The 19,084-nt window shown below is 40.6% G+C and overlaps 1 protein-coding gene across 1 annotated transcript in view; it reads right to left on the bottom strand.

Moving 5' to 3' along the window:
- XPO6 (exportin 6) overlaps positions 1-19,084 on the bottom strand; it is a 129,417-nt gene that overhangs the window by 52,860 nt on the left and 57,473 nt on the right. Inside the window, exons 7-9 of the mRNA XM_079784684.1 lie at positions 14,862-15,315; positions 11,551-11,677; positions 5,902-6,011 (exon numbers count right to left, since the gene is read on the bottom strand). Of these exons, the coding sequence (XP_079640810.1) occupies positions 5,902-6,011; positions 11,551-11,677; positions 14,862-15,315 (691 nt within the window). The remainder of the gene's footprint in view (positions 1-5,901; positions 6,012-11,550; positions 11,678-14,861; positions 15,316-19,084) is intronic.

The raw sequence follows: 19,084 nt of genomic DNA, 5'->3' as shown, positions 1-19,084 counted from the left end.
TCCTCTCTGAAAAGCAATGGAAAAAAATACCCTCGGGTGAAGATTAACAAAAGATAGATAAATAAATAAATTTTAAAAATACACTAAACAGTGAAAAGGAAAAGAGAACATACTAAAATTTGATAGATAAAGCTAAAGCTCTGCTCAGAGGAATTTTAAAGCTTTAAAGGTTTAAGTATATAATAGAGATAAACCTACAGATCTATATGGCTCAAGCCACAGATGTGATTCCAAAAACATCCCAACTTCTGAGAGTTAAATAAAATTTTACATGTTAAGGCAAATACATAGTAGATGTGCAGTAAGTATATGAGGAATGAAAGAACAAATGAATAAATAAATAAATACGTAGGCAATAAACAGACAACTCAAGATGGATAACTGCAAAGGATTGAAGCATAATCCTGGATAGCTTTTTCAACTCTATAATGAAACTAGAGGCCCAGTGCATGATTGAATCATGCACGTGTAGGGTCCCCTACACGCTTTCGCTTTCGATCGCGGTGGAGCTGGGTGCCTGTCCGCTGGTGCACCACGCCGGAGGCTTCCGAAAGGCCTGGTGCCGGAGCAGACAGGTACCCAGCTCCCCCGCTTTTGATGGTCCGCGGCGGGACATGAGCTCGCTGCCCCAGAGGCCCCTTCTGTTCCGCAGCACAGCCATGGCACAGATGCTGAGCTCGCGCTGCCACTGGTGACGCGAGCTCAGCGTCCTGCCGGCCCAATCGGCTACCCCGGCCACCCCGAGTCCCGCCCCCTGCACCTCCCTCTGGCCCAATCGTGGGCGTAGCGGAGTGATGGTAATTTACATATTACCATTTTATTAGGTAGGATAACTAAGACTAAAATCACTTACTCTCTAGGGAAGTAAAAGGCATGAATTTCTCTTAGCAGGAGCTAGAAAGCTACTGGAGCCTTCATTTAAAACTAGTTAACATCTTTTATTAACTGTATCAAAATGTCATGTGTCATAATGGCACTTCTTCTTTATTAAGCAGAAAACCCACTCAGGAAAAAAAAAGGGCAGCAATTTGTCTCATGCTCACCCACTTTTGTTTACAGTTCAATCTAGTGTCACCCGGAATCCCTGACTGGTCTGTGGCCAGCACTTGTCCGTAGTCTCATGACAAAGGGGTTCGTTCACAAGTCAATAACTTTAGTTGCTTAACTCACTTCAGGTTTCCTCATCTTCCCGTAAAAATAAGTTTCTACACAGGTGGCTCCCTTCACATTGACAAGCACAAAGAAAAGAGAGTGAGAGAGAAAAGGGAAGAACACCAATACATATTTACTGAGCACTTACTGTCAGCCACGGTGCTTGACACACATTGGTTAACTTAATTTTCTCAACAACTTACAAAATAGGTACAACCACCCATAAAGTACAAAGGAGGAAAATTACAAAGAAATTCAGGTCTTTCCACACCCCCTCAAAATGGCAAATCTGGACAATGAGCCCCACCAGCAATTCTTATTTTTTAAATTGATTTCAGAGAGGAAGGGAGAGGGAGAGAGACAGAAACATCAATAATGAAGAACCATTGATCGGCTGCCTCCCACACATCCCACACTAGGGATCTAGCCCAAAAGAGGGGTATGTGTCCTGACCAGGAATCGAACCATGACCTCCTGGTTCATAGGTTGAAGCTCAACCACTGAGCCACGGCTGAGTGGGCCCCACCAGCAAGTTCAGCTGGGTAAGTTACAGAACTTTTTTACTCCATCAATATTGGAACCCAAGTTCTCTAAAATCCCCACCAGTTCTGATCAAGAAGCTCTGAAGTATTCTGACTGAGCAAGGAACATGCAGAGCTCCAATTTCCAAGCTCCTAAGACCAAAAATAAATCCATGTACATTTGTGCTTCTAAATTTGTAGCCTACAATGTCTACCACATTGTTGTCAGTGACGAATGATGCAAAACCTTTAAACCACAAGGAACAGGAACTCAGTGCTGCCTCTGTGACTTAACCACACCTACATTTCCCACTAAGACACTGAGAAAACATTCTCGACTACTTCCTGTAAGATCAATTGTTTCTGAAATTCTGGCTCAACCACAAGTCTTATTCCAAAAGCACCCCAACTTCTCTCAGATATATTTTATTGGTTGAAAAACATTTGACCATATTTATAAGCTCTCAGATAAAATGAATGTGGTAATCACCAATAGCCAGTGCTCTTTTTCAGCTGCTTCTGCAAAACAGCACAGTCTGATATATTGGGATCTTTTATAACTAGAACAGTGGCTACCAAACTTTCAAAACTTTCATTTAAAAACTTTTGAGCATGCTTGTATAAATGTACAGTATAAAAGGTGACAGATAAAATTCATCAGTTAAAGTTCAACTTTTTTCTTTGTGGACCCCAGTGGACTACTTATACACCGTTCCTGGTCAGTCTACTACCCTAGAACACGTCTAGACCACTAAGGGGTATTTGATGGACAAGCAGGTCTTCAGATGATGGTTACTCTTTCACAGCATAAGCCACAGACCAACTCTGAAGGCTTGGGGTTTGGGCATTTTTGTTGTTTAAAGACATAAAAGTGTTGTAAGGGTATGCTTTAAAAAAAGTCATGCCCTAACCGGTTTGGCTCAGTGGATAGAGCATCGGCGGGCGGACTGAAGGGTCCCAGGTTCGATTCTAGTCAAGGGCACATGCCCGGGTTTTGGGCTCAATCCCCAGGAGGGGCATGCAGGAGGCAGCCAATTAATGATTCTCTTTCATCACTGATGTTTCTATCTCTCTCTCCCTCTACCTTCCTCTCTGAAATCAATAAAAATATATTCCTTTAAAAAGTCATGAAAAATTAGAAAGCTTCATTTAGGATGATAATCAAATGATCAATGAGAAAAATCCCTAGTGCTAAAAGTGGTCAGCCAGGCCCTACCTGGTTTGGCTCAGTGGATAGAGTGTCAGCCCACGAACTGAAGGGTCAGGGGTTCGATTTGGGCCAAGGGTACATACCTCGATTGCAGGCTTGGTCCCTGGTCCTGGTTCGGGGCGTGCAGGAGGCAACCAATCGATGTGTCTCTCTCACATCGATCTTTCTCTCTCTTTCTCTCCCCCTCCCTTCCACTCTCTCTAAAAATCAATGGAAAAATATCCTTGGGTGAGGGTTAACAATAACCAAAAAATAGTAGTCAGCCAGAACCACTGACAACTGTGGTATCAGATGCTATCAGATAACAGGTGCCTGGGCAGACAGGTGGACATCAGCAGGAAGGCTAAAGGCCTTTAGGCTCTCCAGGGGCCCTGTCACTTAACTCCATGGTCACCACCATAGCATAGCCAAATGGCAGCAACATCATCTATTACCATTACTGTTGGGGTCATCACTGTGACTGAGTGTCTAATCATATGTTAGGTGCTGTGCAGGTATTTTATACACGATTCTATATACATCCTAGCCAACCTTCAAGACAGGTATTAGTATGCTAATTCTGCAAGAGGAAATAAATGTGGTCAGCATATAACCTGACCAAAAGTCGCACTGCTACCATTGAAGCAGCAAAAGAAGTTAAACTCTATACCACTGCTCCTTGCTTTGGGACAATAGTCTAAGTGTATACTTAATAGTAATAATTTGCTAGTGTACATTTTCTCAATGAAACCATATTCTCCACACATAAAGCACATTTGTACTGTGCTTTAAGAAGGATTTCCATATTAATCACTTCCCCAGTTTATTCTTTCAACAAGCGTGAGAGATATGAAAGAATATCTACAACTAAATATAGCAAAATTAGGCATAGTCCCAGGACTAAATGATGCAACTGTTAGGCATCCAAGAAAGAGAATTTGGCAGAAGTACATTTGCTTTGAAGAATTTCATTCAAAAACACAATTACTTACAGTTAGCAAATTCACCAAAAACAGGATCTACTGTTGTGTAATAAGGTTTCTGATACATGAGTGTACTACCCATAACCACAAGTGAGTTGGCACCATAGCAACTTGGAAGCTATTTTGCAATCACAAAAATAATGTTTGGGAACAAAAGTGCAAATGTTTAAACTTGAAATGCAAATATTTATAATTTTAAAAGCTCATAAAACCTCAGCAGTGGAAAGGGTTTTAGAGGTTCCATCCAACCTCTTCCCAGGCAAGGATTCTCTTCAGCACCTCCATTTGGCACATTTCTGGGGAAGGCATGCTCACAATCTCCACCACCAACCACTGATACCATTTACTGAGCATTTATAATGTGCCAAGCATTCTAAATACATTAGCTCATTATTTCTCAAATGAAGTAATGACCACAGTGTACAGGAAACACACTGTCTACCTGCAAGCAAAAAATGAGCTTGAGACACATGGGGGGGAAACATTTCCCCATTTTCTATTTTTATGCTAAGCAAAATAAGCCAGTCAGAGAAAGACAAGTATCACATGATCTCACTCGTAAGTGGAATCTAAGGAACAAAATAAACTGTTGAACAAAATAGACCCAGAGACATAGAAGCATGGAACAGACTGTCAAATCTCAGAGGAAAGGTGGGGTGGTTGGGTGGGAGGGAAGAGATCAACCAAAGAACTTGTATGCATATATGCATAACCCATGGACACAGAAAATAGGGTGGTGAAGGTCTGGGACAGGGATGGGCTACAAGGGTCAATGGGAGAAAAAAGGGGACATACACCGAGTGGCCAGATTATTATGATCTCTGAACGCATAATAATCTGGCCACTCAGTATATATCCTATATAATAAAAGGCTAATATGCAAATTGTCCCCTCGACCAGGAGTTCCACCAGCAGGCATGCCGGCCAACCGCCCATGTCCCCTCCCCCTGGCCAGGTTGGCTGGACCCCACCCATGCATGAATTCATTCACCTCTAATACACACACACACACACACACACACACACACACACACATGCATGAATTCATTCACCGGGCCTCTAATACACACACACACACACACACACACACACACACACTGAGTAGACAGATTATTATGCGTTCAGAGATCATAATAATCTGGCCACTCAGTGTATGTAATACTTGCAACAATAAAGATTTTAAAAAATAATTTAAAAATATATATATCATTTTAAAAGTACAAAAGTAATTATCTGTGGATTATAGAATTATGGATAACTTATCTTCTTTATATTTTCTTATCTTTGCCTGGTTTCTAAAATAAATACTTTTCCATGACAAGTATATATTACCTTATTAAGGAAATTTTCAAACACATACAAAAGGAGTAAGAATATAATGAACCCCAAGTTCCTACCAACTAAGTTCAACCTCAACCAACACATGGCCAACCCACTTCCCCCTCTCTTCTCAGTGGATTATTTTAAAAAGCAAATCTCAGGTGTCACATCATTTCATCCAATAAAATACTTCACTAATGTCATTACAAACAACACACAATGTCCAGCCGGTGGGGCTCTGTGGTTGAGCATCGATCTATGAACCAGGAGGTCACAGTTCGATTCCCGGTCTGGGCACATGCCTGGGTTGCAATCTCGATCCCCAGTGTGGGGCATGCAAGAGGCAACTGATCAATGATACTCTCTCATCATTGATGTTTCTATCTCTCTGTCCCTCTCCCTTACTCTGAAATTATATATATATATATAGATATATATAGATATATATAGATATATAGATATATAGATATATAGATATATATAAAACACACACACACACCACAAAGCATATCACACCTAAAAAAAAAACAACAGTATTTTTAAAACAGAAAAAAATGTTTCCAGAAAATGAAATATTGAGGGGGGAAAAGGAAGAAAATAGTAAATGGCATTACTACTTTAGGTTATGTGACTCAGTTTCACTGAAGAGGTCTGGCTGCATGGTTGACCCTTCAAGGCCATAAGAAAAACTGGCAAAAATGTCTATTTCTAAGTTATCAACATTTCTGGGGTTTACCTGTTGAGAACTGCTTCCTTGTCTCCCAGACGACTTTTAATTTTACTTGTCAGGTAGTCCAAAAACAGCGTCCAGATGTCCAAGCAAGAGAAGTAACCTTCATGCGTAGGCTATGGTGCAAAAGAAATCCAGACAATGAAATTACTTAGTGCAAATACTCCTTAGGAACCCACCCACCAGTATACTTCTACCAGAATGTTACAACCATAAGTCTAGGTTCCCTCAACCTCCTGGTGTCTTTTAGAGGATCTTCACAATTAGGCCTGTTGAACCTAACGAGACAAGGGTATCAGAGACATAGAAGCATGGAACAGACTGTCGAATCTCAGAGGGAAGGCGGGGGTGGCAGGATCAGATGTGGAAAGAACATAATTGGTGGCAGAATCAGATGTGGGAAGAACACGTCATTAGGGAGATACTAAGTGGGACAAGCTGAGTTACAAAATAAGCCAAGCAAACACCTATATTAAATTCTAAGACTGTGGTAAGGAGGACTCTTTCAGATTATCCAATTCAAATCTGTTTATAAAGAAGGAAACTGAGATCCAAAGATATTATTTATTCAAGGTCAGGGGGAGGAGCAGTTCCTTTTACCTCCAGCAAATGCTCTTTCCACGACATACCATTATGAAACTGAAAATAAATTTCAGTGGCTCCAAAGGTGCCAAGTTTACACATTTGAACATTAGGAAAGACCATTTGCAGTCTTCCTATATAACAGACTGAAAATGAGCTTGTTAAGTCTGACTCTCGGGCATCATCTCATCTACAGAAGTAGGGGTGTCCGACAGGCTAACAGCATCTCTAACCCAGTGTTGATAAGGACAAAGTGAGGAGAGGAGACAAAGTCTTTGTAGGATCCTAGTGCTGAACCATTTGAGTGATTACAGTGACAAATGCTTTGGAGAGCTTTCCGGTCCATTTCTTACAAAATCCAGGCATTATACTCTCCACCATCTAGTCCTTCTCATACTAGTACATATTCAGTTTCAACTTGTGGTCTCTCAATCCCTTACATATCCACTCAAATTCTTGCTACCTACAAGAACTCTTTGGTTTTAGTTGTGATGGCTTGATTGAACCACATATTGGTAGCAGAATCAGATGTGGAAAGAAATAATACCATCACCTTGAATCAGTTTTCCTTCCATTTCTGATCCACAAGGAAATCCAGAAGTTTACATGGACATGCATAAAACTTGCCCAAGGAGTAACTAATGTTGGGTGGTAGTGTGCAGAGGGAGTTATGTGCCTAGTCGAGTCTGAGACTGAAAACTATAACTTAAAAAACAGCAGATTCCAAGCTCACAACCCGCCAGGCAGCCCTGGCACCAGACGGCTAGAGCTCCATCAGGACCACTGACAAGCCATCCTCAGAAAAAAGAAAGACTGCTTCCTGTCTCCACTTCGGACTTCACAAAACGCAGGATACGTCCATGAAAAGAAATGACGCAGACGATTAAGCAGGAAAACAACTGATAAGCCACATGGAGAGAAGATGGGCAATTGGTGGGCAGGCACTCGACTTGCCCAGCCAGGAGATGTAGTCTTGTCCTGGCATTTGGCTTGCTGAGCTTCCCTTAATTAAGTCACCCAGCTCTACTTCTTTGGTTTGAAATACTCACCAGCCCCCATTAAAGAACATAACTGACCAGATGCACATGAAAGTGTATTAGAGAAAAGCCAACATATAAGTCCAGGTTTTATGGTGTTAAAATACTTTATAATTATACACGTCTTACCATGCCTTTGAATTAAAGATGTACTATGTGTGTGAAGGTTGGGGAAAAAAGTGGGCAGATAAACCTTCTGTAGGACTGAAACACTGCCACTCACATCCATACATGCAAGCCCCACTGTGAGACCTTGTGTATAACCCACATCTGGCCATTGACGATTGCTGTGGGTACAGACTGGTAAGATGATAACAGTGATAGGTTGACTGCACGTTTAAAGTCGTCCAACTTTTTAGAACCCACACAAGCCCATTTTTTAAATGTACCTGCACTCAGATTTCCTTATCATATTCCAGGGATAATCTTTCACTAAAGATCCTGACAAGTTTCTTTAAGAAACTAATGGCCCTGGCTGGTTTGGCTCAGTGGATGGAGCATCAGCCTGCGGATTGAAGGGTCCTGGGTTCTATTCCAGCCAATGGCACATGCCCAGGTTGCGGGCTTTATCCCCAGTGGTGGATGTGCAGGAGGCAGCCAATCAATGGTTCTCTCTCATCATTGATGTTTCTATCTCTCCTTCCCTTTCCCTTCCTCTCTGAAATCAATAAAGATATAATTTTTTTTAAAAAAAGAAACTAATGATACCTCTCTTATTTGCAAGTGGTCTGTAGTGATTAGTTGTCATTTGCATTGGTGTATGTGATTTTTAAAAATATATTTTTATTGATTTCAGAGAGGAAGGGAGACGCAGAGAGAGCTAGAAACATTAATGTTGAGAGAGACTCACTGATCAGCTGCCTCTTGCACACCGCCCTCTAGGGGGATTGAGCCCGAAACCCAGGCTGACGGGGAATCGAACCGTGATCTTCTGGTTCACAGGTTGACACCCAACCACTAAGCCACACCCGGCTGGTCTGGTCTGTGTTATCTTCACAATAGTCCTGGAAACTGGACAGATGTATTTTTCTACTTCCCATTTTATAGATAAAGGAGCCAAGGCTCAGAAGTTACCTGCCCAAGGTGACAAGATAAGGAACAGAAACAGAACTAAAATGGGGATCTTGAGACTCTGGTCCAGAGCCCTCCCCGACCCCCAGGCCATACTATCTCAGAGAGTTTTAGGAAGAAGGAGCAAAATGAAAAATGCAAGACCAAGAAGGAAGTGGTGATGACACAGTCAGAGAAAAAGCAGGAAGACAAATCATATGATTATTTGCAGACACCCCAGGGCCTCAGCAAGCAAGGAAAGTGACAGTGGAGGCAAACATCTGGTGAGCACTAGTGGCTGGAGGGACTGCAGCAAGACACTTAGGTGGGAAAAACAAAGTAGGAAAAGAAAAGAGAAGAAAGCTACTAACACCATCTTTATCTTATTCTTTATTCTTTCAAAATATGTTTACCAATACCAAACTTTTCATGAATTTTATAAACAAAAGGCAAAAATATTGAGTACATCCATAATAACCCTCCAGACAAGAGAAAAGCCCTATTTCCCCACTTTATAGTTAACTAAATTATGATGAAGTAAGTTCACACTGTGAGTAGAAGAGAACTTAAAGCTCTCTCTAGAGAGCATTTGATTTCTTATTCTTAAATCGTATCCCAAAAAACTCCCCAACCACCAGCTCCTGATGCAGGAGTATGCCCTGCCATCTCTTCTCCACTGTGCCTCTCCAGCAAAGGGCTGCCCACCCTGTGGTAAATTGCACGGAGCACCTTCCAGATTCCCACCCCTCTGCCCAATGCTCAGCATCTGCTTCTGCCCGAACCTAGAGGACTCCACAGTCCAAGAACCTGCACCCAGACAGAAAGGTCCTCACACAGGAGGCCATGAGAGCAGAAGGGAGCTCAGCTGACAGAGACCTGCAGGTAAAGGAGGAAGAAGGTTTTGGTTTGCTTCATTACCATATCTATTTCTTTTCCCAGCACATAAATATAATGTATATGTATATGTATATGTATATGTATATGTATATGTATATGTATATGTATATGTATATGTATATAAAACTACCCTTTTCAGTTCAATGGAGAACTACAATCAACGTAGGATTCTAGTGAAAGAATCATAAAAGATGAACACTGGGAAAGACCCTGAAAATGCCCATGCAGCCGCTCACCTTAGGTAAGGAAACTGAAATCAAAAGAAACGAAATAGACTTTTTCCAAGGTCACAGACCTAACAGAAACAACCAGACCTCAACAAGAATTTTTTAGTCCAAATCCAAAGAAGTCCTAAGATATGCACACTTGAACACATTCTTCTACACCATACAGGATACTAAAAGATCCCTTTTTACCTAGGGGGCAAGACTGCAAGACATTTTCATTCCATTGTCCCAAAGAGACCCCTTCTTTCTGACGTCAGCGCTGGCTCGCTTTCTCTTTCATTTCTGCTACACTTGTCCTATGCTATCTATCAAATCCTTCTTTTGCCTGGTCCCCTTTAGGATTTGTCTGGACCCCTCTCAGAACTTTCCCACCTTGGATGCCCCTTTCTCTCTCCCATCCTCACCCTCCTACATTTCATCCCCTCTTGTATTCCTCCTGAGGCCTGGTGAGCCAGCAGGTTTTCCTTCCTGCTCTGCACCCACTGGACTCTTGCACTTGGAGGTCTGACAGAGTCCAGTGATGATGGCACCAGCCTACAGTTACTGAACACACTGAGTGGAGCCATTACAGCCTGTGGTTACCCTCCTCCACCTGCGCCCTTCCCTGTTCCCAGGAATGGGTGCTCTTACCACTGGGTGCTCTGAGAAAGGCTGGCTCGCACACTAAATCCTAACTCCAAGTCCCCTATCACAGACACACACTCCTCCCAGCCTAGACCCCTGCCTCTCCTCTAGCCCCATTAAGCTACATTAGTGATTTAAACAACCATAAAAGTCTCCTAATAAAATCAGATGCCCTCACTGACAATTTCATCCCTAGTATGTACCAGCAGAAAGAGCTACATATGTACACCAAAAAATGTGTGCAAACATGTTCACTGTAACATGATCGCTGGTCACCAAAACTGGAATCAGCCCAAATTGGCAGTGGAATAGATCTTCAGACAATGACTTACTATAAAGCAATGAAAAAGAACAACTACTACCACACAGCACAGATGAATTTCACAAACATAATACTAAATGAAAAAAGCCAGACAAAACAAATAATACTTTGTTTGTTTCCCTTAGAAACTAATCTGGGATGTTAAAGTCAGGATTGGGGTTACTTCATGAGGGGGAAGTGACTGGGAAGGGACATAAGGAGATTTCTGGGGGATGCTGGTAATGGTTAATGTTCTAATTCTTGAGTTAGGTGGTGGTTACATGGTCTGCACTTTTCTGTATGTGTGTGATACTTCAATAAAAAAGCTGATTTTAACCACACACACAAATGGGCACAAGGGATAGGGTACGAAGGAAATGTCTACAACTGGACTGTGGTGATGATGGCACAGTCTATAGTACGCGACATCACTGCGTTGTCCCATTACAGCGGGTGAATTTAGTAGTATATAAATTTTACCTCAGTAAAGCTGTTAAAATATATACAAATAAAAAATACTGGGTCACTAAAATGTAAACTCAATGGAGGCAAGGACTTCGAAGATTATGTATACCTAGCTCCTGAAATATAATAGGAACTCAAAAAATATTTGTTGAAGGGGGTTGGGGGTTGGGAGAATGTATGCTTCTCCAACAACACCATAGTGGTTAAGAGAGCACAGACTGCATGGGCTCAAATCCTGGCTCCATCGCTTACTGTATGATCCTGAGCAAGTTATTTTTTGTGCCTCAGTTTTTTTATCTGTTAAATGGAGATGATAATAATAATACGTACCTCACTGGGTTGTTATGAAGGATAAATGTGTTCATCTTTACATAATAAGCACTACAAAATGTTTGGGAAGTAAAGTTCTTTCTCCTGAAAATATCAAAGCAGACTTTGGGGGAGGAAGGGATGGGCAATTCTGGTGCATTACCTGATGAAATGTGTACTTAAACAAAAGTGTCAAAAATTCCACCACGGGGAACTGGGAGTAGGACTCAATTCTTCTTAAGTGAACACTCACAAAGAGCCGCAGAAAGTCAGTAAACTTCTCGATGTAGCTAAATAAGAGAAGACAAAAGGTGACAATGAGACACACAGCACCTCCTTAAAAGAAAACTCAAATTCAATCCAAATTTCTTTCAGTAAAGAACTATACAGATTTATATTTTCAGTTAAAAATATAAAGACCTACAACAATTACCTACAGGTCAGGCAACCCTTCATTCCATTACCACCTGAAACATAGCAGAAAAGCAACTTTAATCCTCAAACACCATCTATGAAGCATCGTATAAGCTAGTGCTCTCACATTTTCTGACTCGTTAGTGTTACGGCCCAAATAAAGTGAAAGGAAATGATTCTAAAAAGTCAATGGGCAGATCATGTGTGTCACTTCAACCTGGCAGGTCTGGAAGGGTGGTTTTCTTTGGTAGGAGGCCAAAATATTAAAATTAATCTGCTAAAAACCAAAACAAGGCTATACAAAAGGCATGGCATCCAGGTAAGATATAGTCAAGCCTGCCCTGTGTTTAATTAGCACCAGGAGCTAATTAAACACAGCACATCCCAATCCACTCCAAAGTGATTTCAAAAATAAGGGAAGAAGGCTGTCAGAGCTGGAAAAGCCTCGGGACAATTTAAGCTGATGCTTCATTTTACAGAGGCCTGGAGAGATAAAGTGATCGGCCCAAGGTTACTCAGCCAGCTCATGGCAGAATGGGACCACCATCCACTCCCAAATCAGTGCTCTCTTTTCACATCACAGTGAATCCCCAATCATCTGTATTCCCAAAATCATTTCACAGAAGAGTGTGGGTCACAGCTGCAAGGATAAGAGATTTTGTTATTAAACACACAGCACATCATCACTCTCACATCTCAGAAACTGTCATTGTAAGCCCCTAAATACCAAAAGGTGATTAGAAAATGAGATGGACATAGCTCTATAAATCCCATTTCAGAGACCAATAACAAAAAAGATAAAGACATAGCAGGCCTTAGCCAAAAATTAAATAATGGCTAAAACCAATTCTGAAACTCATAACTGAAAAAACCTATTTTTAAAAAGCACAGATATATGAAATAATAAAGGGGGAGAAGAAGACTTTGTCTCAGAGGAACAAAATTAGGCCAAAAATAAAATGTCCCATATTGTTCTTGGGACCTATTTGCCCTGAGGATGGCCCACTGGTCTGACTTGCACGCATATGTAGACTTCTTTGCAGCTTTAATAACATTAATTTGTTTGATAAGGATCACGGTGCCAAATTCTTGAAAAACAGTAAGGCACTGAAATCAACTGTTTCAAGGGTTCGAAAAGGACAAAGAGACTTCTCTCTGATGCCTTCAATCACTAATCCTGAATGAGCAGAAACTCCTCATTCCTCGCTCTGCTTATTACATTGTATTTTTACAGGGATTTTCAAAGTCACCAACCTGTTTACTGCTCTTTAGAAAGATGCACTCATTTCCCTAGCCCTCGTAAAAGAACAAAGAGAAGTCATAGGTAAAATATCACACAATCTCAATTTTATTTTAATCACCAACCCAAATTTTTACAGAATACAAACAAGGCTGTTCAGCTGCTTAAAACTACAAATTTTATTTCACCTCATTTTCTTTCCCTTGCCCACCTTCTGGTACAGGTGCTAATGAGCAGTAGAAAGTTAGGGAAAAAGGCAGTGGAGAAAGAGAAGCAAAGGACCTGGTTAAGTAGCACCTAAACAACGGAGAATGGACTTAGCTGTTTAGAATTAGTAGTAGGGACCCGAGAGCCAGGAAGCAAGCACACAGTATTGTTTATGTCACCTTTCTGCTTCCAGGCACCTCTCAGCTTTCACAGGGCAATAGGAAGCATAGAATTAAAATATAAAACCAAGAGCATAAAAGTTACATGTAACAAAATCAGTACAAAGATAATCCATGACATTTCTATACCACCCGAAGATAAGCCGTAACAAACATTATGCTACAAGTAAAAGTCAAAATAACTGATATTCTATGCTTGATACAAGCAGTTAGATTTTAACATATGAAAATACAGCCTTTCTTAACACAAGCTAGAAAAAATATAAAATAGTGTTTGAATACTGATACCTTTGAATTTATATACAAAGCTATTTCCAAATAATAAATAAAACATATTACCATACCATTTTATGAATTTTTCTGTGATTATACAGAGAAATTTTACACAAAGTTTGCTTACAATGAAGCAAACCAATTTTTTTAACTTTAGAAAAACTTTATTAAAATTGCTTAATTTAAAAAGCACTAAGATTGTCTTAACTTTAGGCACTTTGCATTATTATTTATTCTAAGGAAAAGGAAATGAATTAACTCTGAATAGCTTAATAATAAAAAACAAGCCAAGGAAAATTGATTAAAATATTAACTTTCGCTGCCAGGCAATCTATACATATTTACTAATTCAACACAATTTATCTGCTTGGACATTTCTGAACAGTAAACATGATGCTGTTAATATAAGTTTCAATTTTCCCTCCTGTTTTCATCCCGCAGTAGCATACTAATGAAAGTTGTAAGACAGATAAATGACATCATCTACAAGGGAAATAAAAGAGACCATGCCTCAGAGTACTGTGATGGAAGCTCTTTTAGGGCACTTAGGAAAGGCTAGATCATTTTAGACTCCATTCAAAAGGACAATGACAAACATACAAAGGTATGCACACATTAGCCTGTGCCCACATTAACATCTCTCCTTTCTTTCATGAAAACTTGCCATCTGTGTGAAAATGACAATATGGCAGCATTCCTATACACTGGCTGATGTTCACTTGGGAAAAGTCAAATAGTAAAAACTGACAAGCCACACCAAGTGAGAAAGGCGATTGTAACTCCTGTACCTCCACGAACCTCCTCTCCTGTCCTTGGCTACGCATGAGCAGCAGTCTCGGTTCCTGCACCACCTCAGACCTGCAGGCAAATAGTGAGGAAAAGGGGGGGAAGACGGGTGGAAGGGAGGACAGGAGATGGATGGGGGAAAAGACAACAAGCCTACACAATTCACAATCACTTTTCAAACTCACCTCATTTCCCTTAACCACCCTAGCCCTTCCAGCTAAGCCTAGAGTTACTGGTACACACCTACCTTTCTGTTCCTGACCAGGAGCCCAAAATTCTGAAACCAAAGAGGATTACAAACACCATGCAGAACACTGTGATAACCAGTCAAGGCCCTCTCTCAGGGCACGCTGACATCACACCTGTTTTCATTACCTCTCATCAAGTTCTTCTAGCCTGCTCTTGACCGTGTGGGCATTGTTATCCTTGGTGATTTTCTGCAGGAGGTAGAAAGTCTGCTGGAACATACGCAGTAAGTACTCCTCAAATTCCATAGGCACACAGTTCTTGGACATGAGTTCATTGATGCAGGACATGGCCAGGACCCCAAGCCGGCCGCGTTCCTGACCCAACACACAGTTCTGACTGCTGCCATTAACTGATGCCATCTTTCTGGCCCGGATGTCACAGCCAAAGCGCGCAAAGTGGAAGATGGTAGTAAGGAGGGATGGGGTGATGCTGGCAGACAGAGGAATCCAACTGAAGAGATGGGCCAGGCACTCCAAGGCCAGGGAACAGATATACTCACTCTCCACATCAAGAATGGGGATTGGCTGATTCAACAGTTTGGCTGAACTAGGACTCTGCAACAGGTTACTCAGTAAGTCACCTGAAAATACGAAAGGCTTTTAAGATTTACATTATCAAATCTCTTACAAACCAATTTTAAGTAACTCTCCTTCAAACAAACAAAAGCAAGCATTACTCTAAATCAGGAGTTCTCAAAGTTTGGTCCAGGGACCCCTGAGTGTTTAAAATAATGCTGCTCTTCTCAGTAAATGTTTTTATTTGCTCTGGAAAACATATTTATTTTTCATTAAAATATATCGGCTTTATATATAATGAGTTTGTCAGTTATTTTTAAATGAATTGATAACTATTTGTAAATTTTCTGTTTTAGTATCAATAGATATAACTCACAAAGCTTTCTGAGGACCTCAGTAATTTTAAGAGTAAAGGAGTCCTGGGTTAGGGTGGGAAAATGGGTAAAAGAAGCCAAGAGGTACAAGCTTCCAGTTCTAAGAGAAATGAGCCCTGAGGATGTAGTGTGCAGCATGGTGATCACAGCTGGCAACACTGTACTGCCTATGGGAAAGTTGCTAAGAAAGATCTTAAAGTTCTCATCTCAAAAAATTATGGATGTTAACTTATTATGGTGCTCATTTCACACTATATACATATATCAAATCATTATGTTGTACAGCTAAAACTAACAATGTTATAGATACCAATTGTATCTCAATTTAAAAAAAAAAAAAAAAAGAGTAAAGGGGCCCAGAGACCAAAAATTTGAGAATTACTGGGCTAGGCAAGGTAGGTCTGTGGACCTGCACCATCAGCATCTCTGGGAACTTGTCAGAAAGCACAAATTATCAGGCGCTACCGTACACACGCCTACTGATGTAGAACCAGAAGGAATAGAGCCCAGTACAAGCTCTCTAGGTGATTCTTATACTTGCTTAATTTTTGAGAAGCACTGGACTAATAAAATCATGTACAATGAAATGAGGGGGAGCTATAAAATGATTTTAGAAAAGACAAAAGAAGAAAAGTATTCAAAGCTATAAGAAGAATAGTTTCCTGAAGATGTGACTACATCAATAAAAGGACTTATTCTGCCCTTCCCAAAAGTGATAAAGAGTAATCAATACTAAAAACTTTAGGATTAAGGAAGAAATGTAGGCAGAAGAAACACATATACAAAGAAGAAAACACCGGATTCAGACTCCTCCACAGTAATATTCAAAGCCAGAAAACAGTGATGCAGTGTCTCCAAGTTCTGGGGCAAAGAATGACTTAACCTAAAGTTCTCCTTTGAGTATAAAGGAAGGTGACATTTTCTCAAACATGTAAAAACTCAGATAATAAATATATTACCCATAAATTCTCCTTGAGGATACTGAACAATGAAAACTTGCAAAAAAAAGTGACAAATAAAAGTAAAGAATTAAGGAATTGAGAAGCTGTGGCAAAGTGACTAAGGCAAGCATTGAATTAAATATAGAATCAAGACTAAACAAACACAGGAGTTATAGAAGGGTGCACTAACTTTCTCATCTTTCACAAGCAAGTCTAAATATACGGTCTAAAATCAAAACATGTACTAAGAAACTGGTTTTTGTGCCCTGACTGGGAACTGAACCCACAACCTTTTGGTGTACTGGACTAGCCAGGCAAATCTATTTTTCTTAACCTTAAAAGTATCTTTTCACCCTAGCTGGTCTGGCTCAGTAAGTAGAGTGTCAGCCTTTGGACTGAAGGATCCCGGTTTCAGTTCCGGTCAAGGGCACATGCCTGGGTTGCAGGCTCAAGCCCCAGTAGGGGGCGTGCAGGAGGCAGCCGATCAGTGATTCTCTCACATCACTAATGTTTCTATCTCTGTCTCCCCCTCTCCCTTCCTCTCTGAAATCAATTTTTTTTTAATTTTTTTTTTTATTTTACTTTTGGAACTGCTGTTGTGACTTTTCACTTTGAGTCACACAACTCTCTTCCAAAGACAATGACTGTTTCTGGTATTACTTTTTTTGGTCATTCATGGACCAATGGCCATTTATGAAAGATGCCAGAATCAGAGGAAACCACCACTACCCAACTAGAATTCTTGGGACACAGTCTGATCCTTAACCAGAACCAAAATGAGGCTTTAGCAATGGAGGAACCAAAAGACACCACCTCAGTATGATCTTATATTAAATCTAGACTTCTGGGCCCTTAGGCCTTTTTAATAGTCTCCTGAACCTTTTTAACTAGAACTAAATTCTGGCTTTAAAAACAAAAACAATAAAAGTTGTCCCCACTCTTTAGCTCAGAAGAATTTTTCTATAATGGGAATGCGGAATGAAAGCATCGATGACAATAATGATGTTCAGAACAGCTACCATTTGACGTGTTATTATTATTTGCTTGGCACTACACTAAGTACTTAATATATATATTCTCATTTCATGCTCACAGCTCTGAGGTAGATATTATTATCATCTGCATTTACAGACTGCTAGAATAACGAAGACAGACAGATTCGGCATTTCCCCCACGTTCCTTGGCTACTATGAGGCAGAGCTGAAACTGAAATTCAAAGCCTAGGCTCCTTCCCAGAAGGCAGGTCACCCAGAAAGATTATGCAACCAGGAAAATTGATCAGTAAGAAAGCTAATATTCAAATATAGAAAAAGATGTATGATCTAAAGTCATATGTAAAATAGCATGTGCACACTATGGCCACAACTATAGAAAGATATAAGAACTGCCGAAACCGGTTTGGCTCAGTGGATAGAGCGTCGGCCTGCGGACTGAAGGGTCCCAGGTTCGATTCCGGTCAAGGGCATGTACCTTGGTTGCGGGCACATCCCCAGTAGGGGGTGTGCAGGAGGCAGCTGATCGATGTTTCTCTCTCATCGATGTTTCTAACTCTCTATCCCTCTCTCTTCCTCTCTGTAAAAAATCAATAAAATATATTAAAAAAAAAAAAAGAAAGAAAGATATAAGAACAAAGACTGAACAGGATTATACAAAAGTAAAAATTATTTAGGTGGACAAGGATGACCTATGATTTTTTTTCCCCCCCTCAAAACAAGAATCTTGCCCTAGCCAGTTTGGCTCAATGGAGAGAGCATCGGCCAGCAAACTGAAGGGTCCCGGGTTTACTAGTAATTCTGATTACGGGCACGTACCTGACTTGCAGGCTAGATAGATCCCAGGCCCTGGTCGGGGCACGTGCAGGAGGCAACCAGTTGATATATCTCTCTCACATCGATGTTTCTCTCTCTGTGTCTCTCCCCCTCCCTTCCACCGTCTCTAAAAAAAAAAAATCAATAGAAAAATATCCTCCAATGAGGATTAACAACAAAAAAACACAAAAATATTTTAATGTTGTTTCTCAATGAAAGTGATTTTATTCTACTTCAAGACATTGCAGCAGAATATGGAAGAGTTTTTTAAAAATGTATTTTAATCAACGTGGAAGGAATTACCACAGAACAGAGACTCTGCTTCATACTGCAGCATTTCCAAAGAAAACTTGAGGGAGCTTTAACAAACTCCCTATGTAAGGGAACACCTTCAGTATTAAACCTATGGGTGACTTCCTTTTCCCTGCACTGGGCCAGACCTTGGCAGCAGCATGCACCCAGGCCCGAAGAGGTGTGTGGATGACTCTAGTGCATTTAGACTTGGAAGCAACCCAGACGTGGCTTGAACACCTGTAACAGGCTTTAATGCAAAGATGCCCTCAGCTCATCTATTTTTTTAATTATTAAAATTTTGTATGTTTTCTATTCAGTTCTGTATCTACTAACTCAAGAGATTCCCAACCTCAGCACTCTTGACATTTGAGCTGGGTAATTCTTTGTTGTTCTGTACACTGTAGGATATTTTAGCAG

This window comes from Cnephaeus nilssonii (genome assembly GCF_951640355.1).
Source record: "Cnephaeus nilssonii genome assembly, chromosome: 2".
NCBI classification, from domain to species: domain Eukaryota; kingdom Metazoa; phylum Chordata; class Mammalia; order Chiroptera; family Vespertilionidae; genus Cnephaeus; species Cnephaeus nilssonii.
The sequence above is the reverse complement of the archived record's forward strand: the minus strand, read 5'-3'. Positions and strand labels throughout refer to the sequence as shown.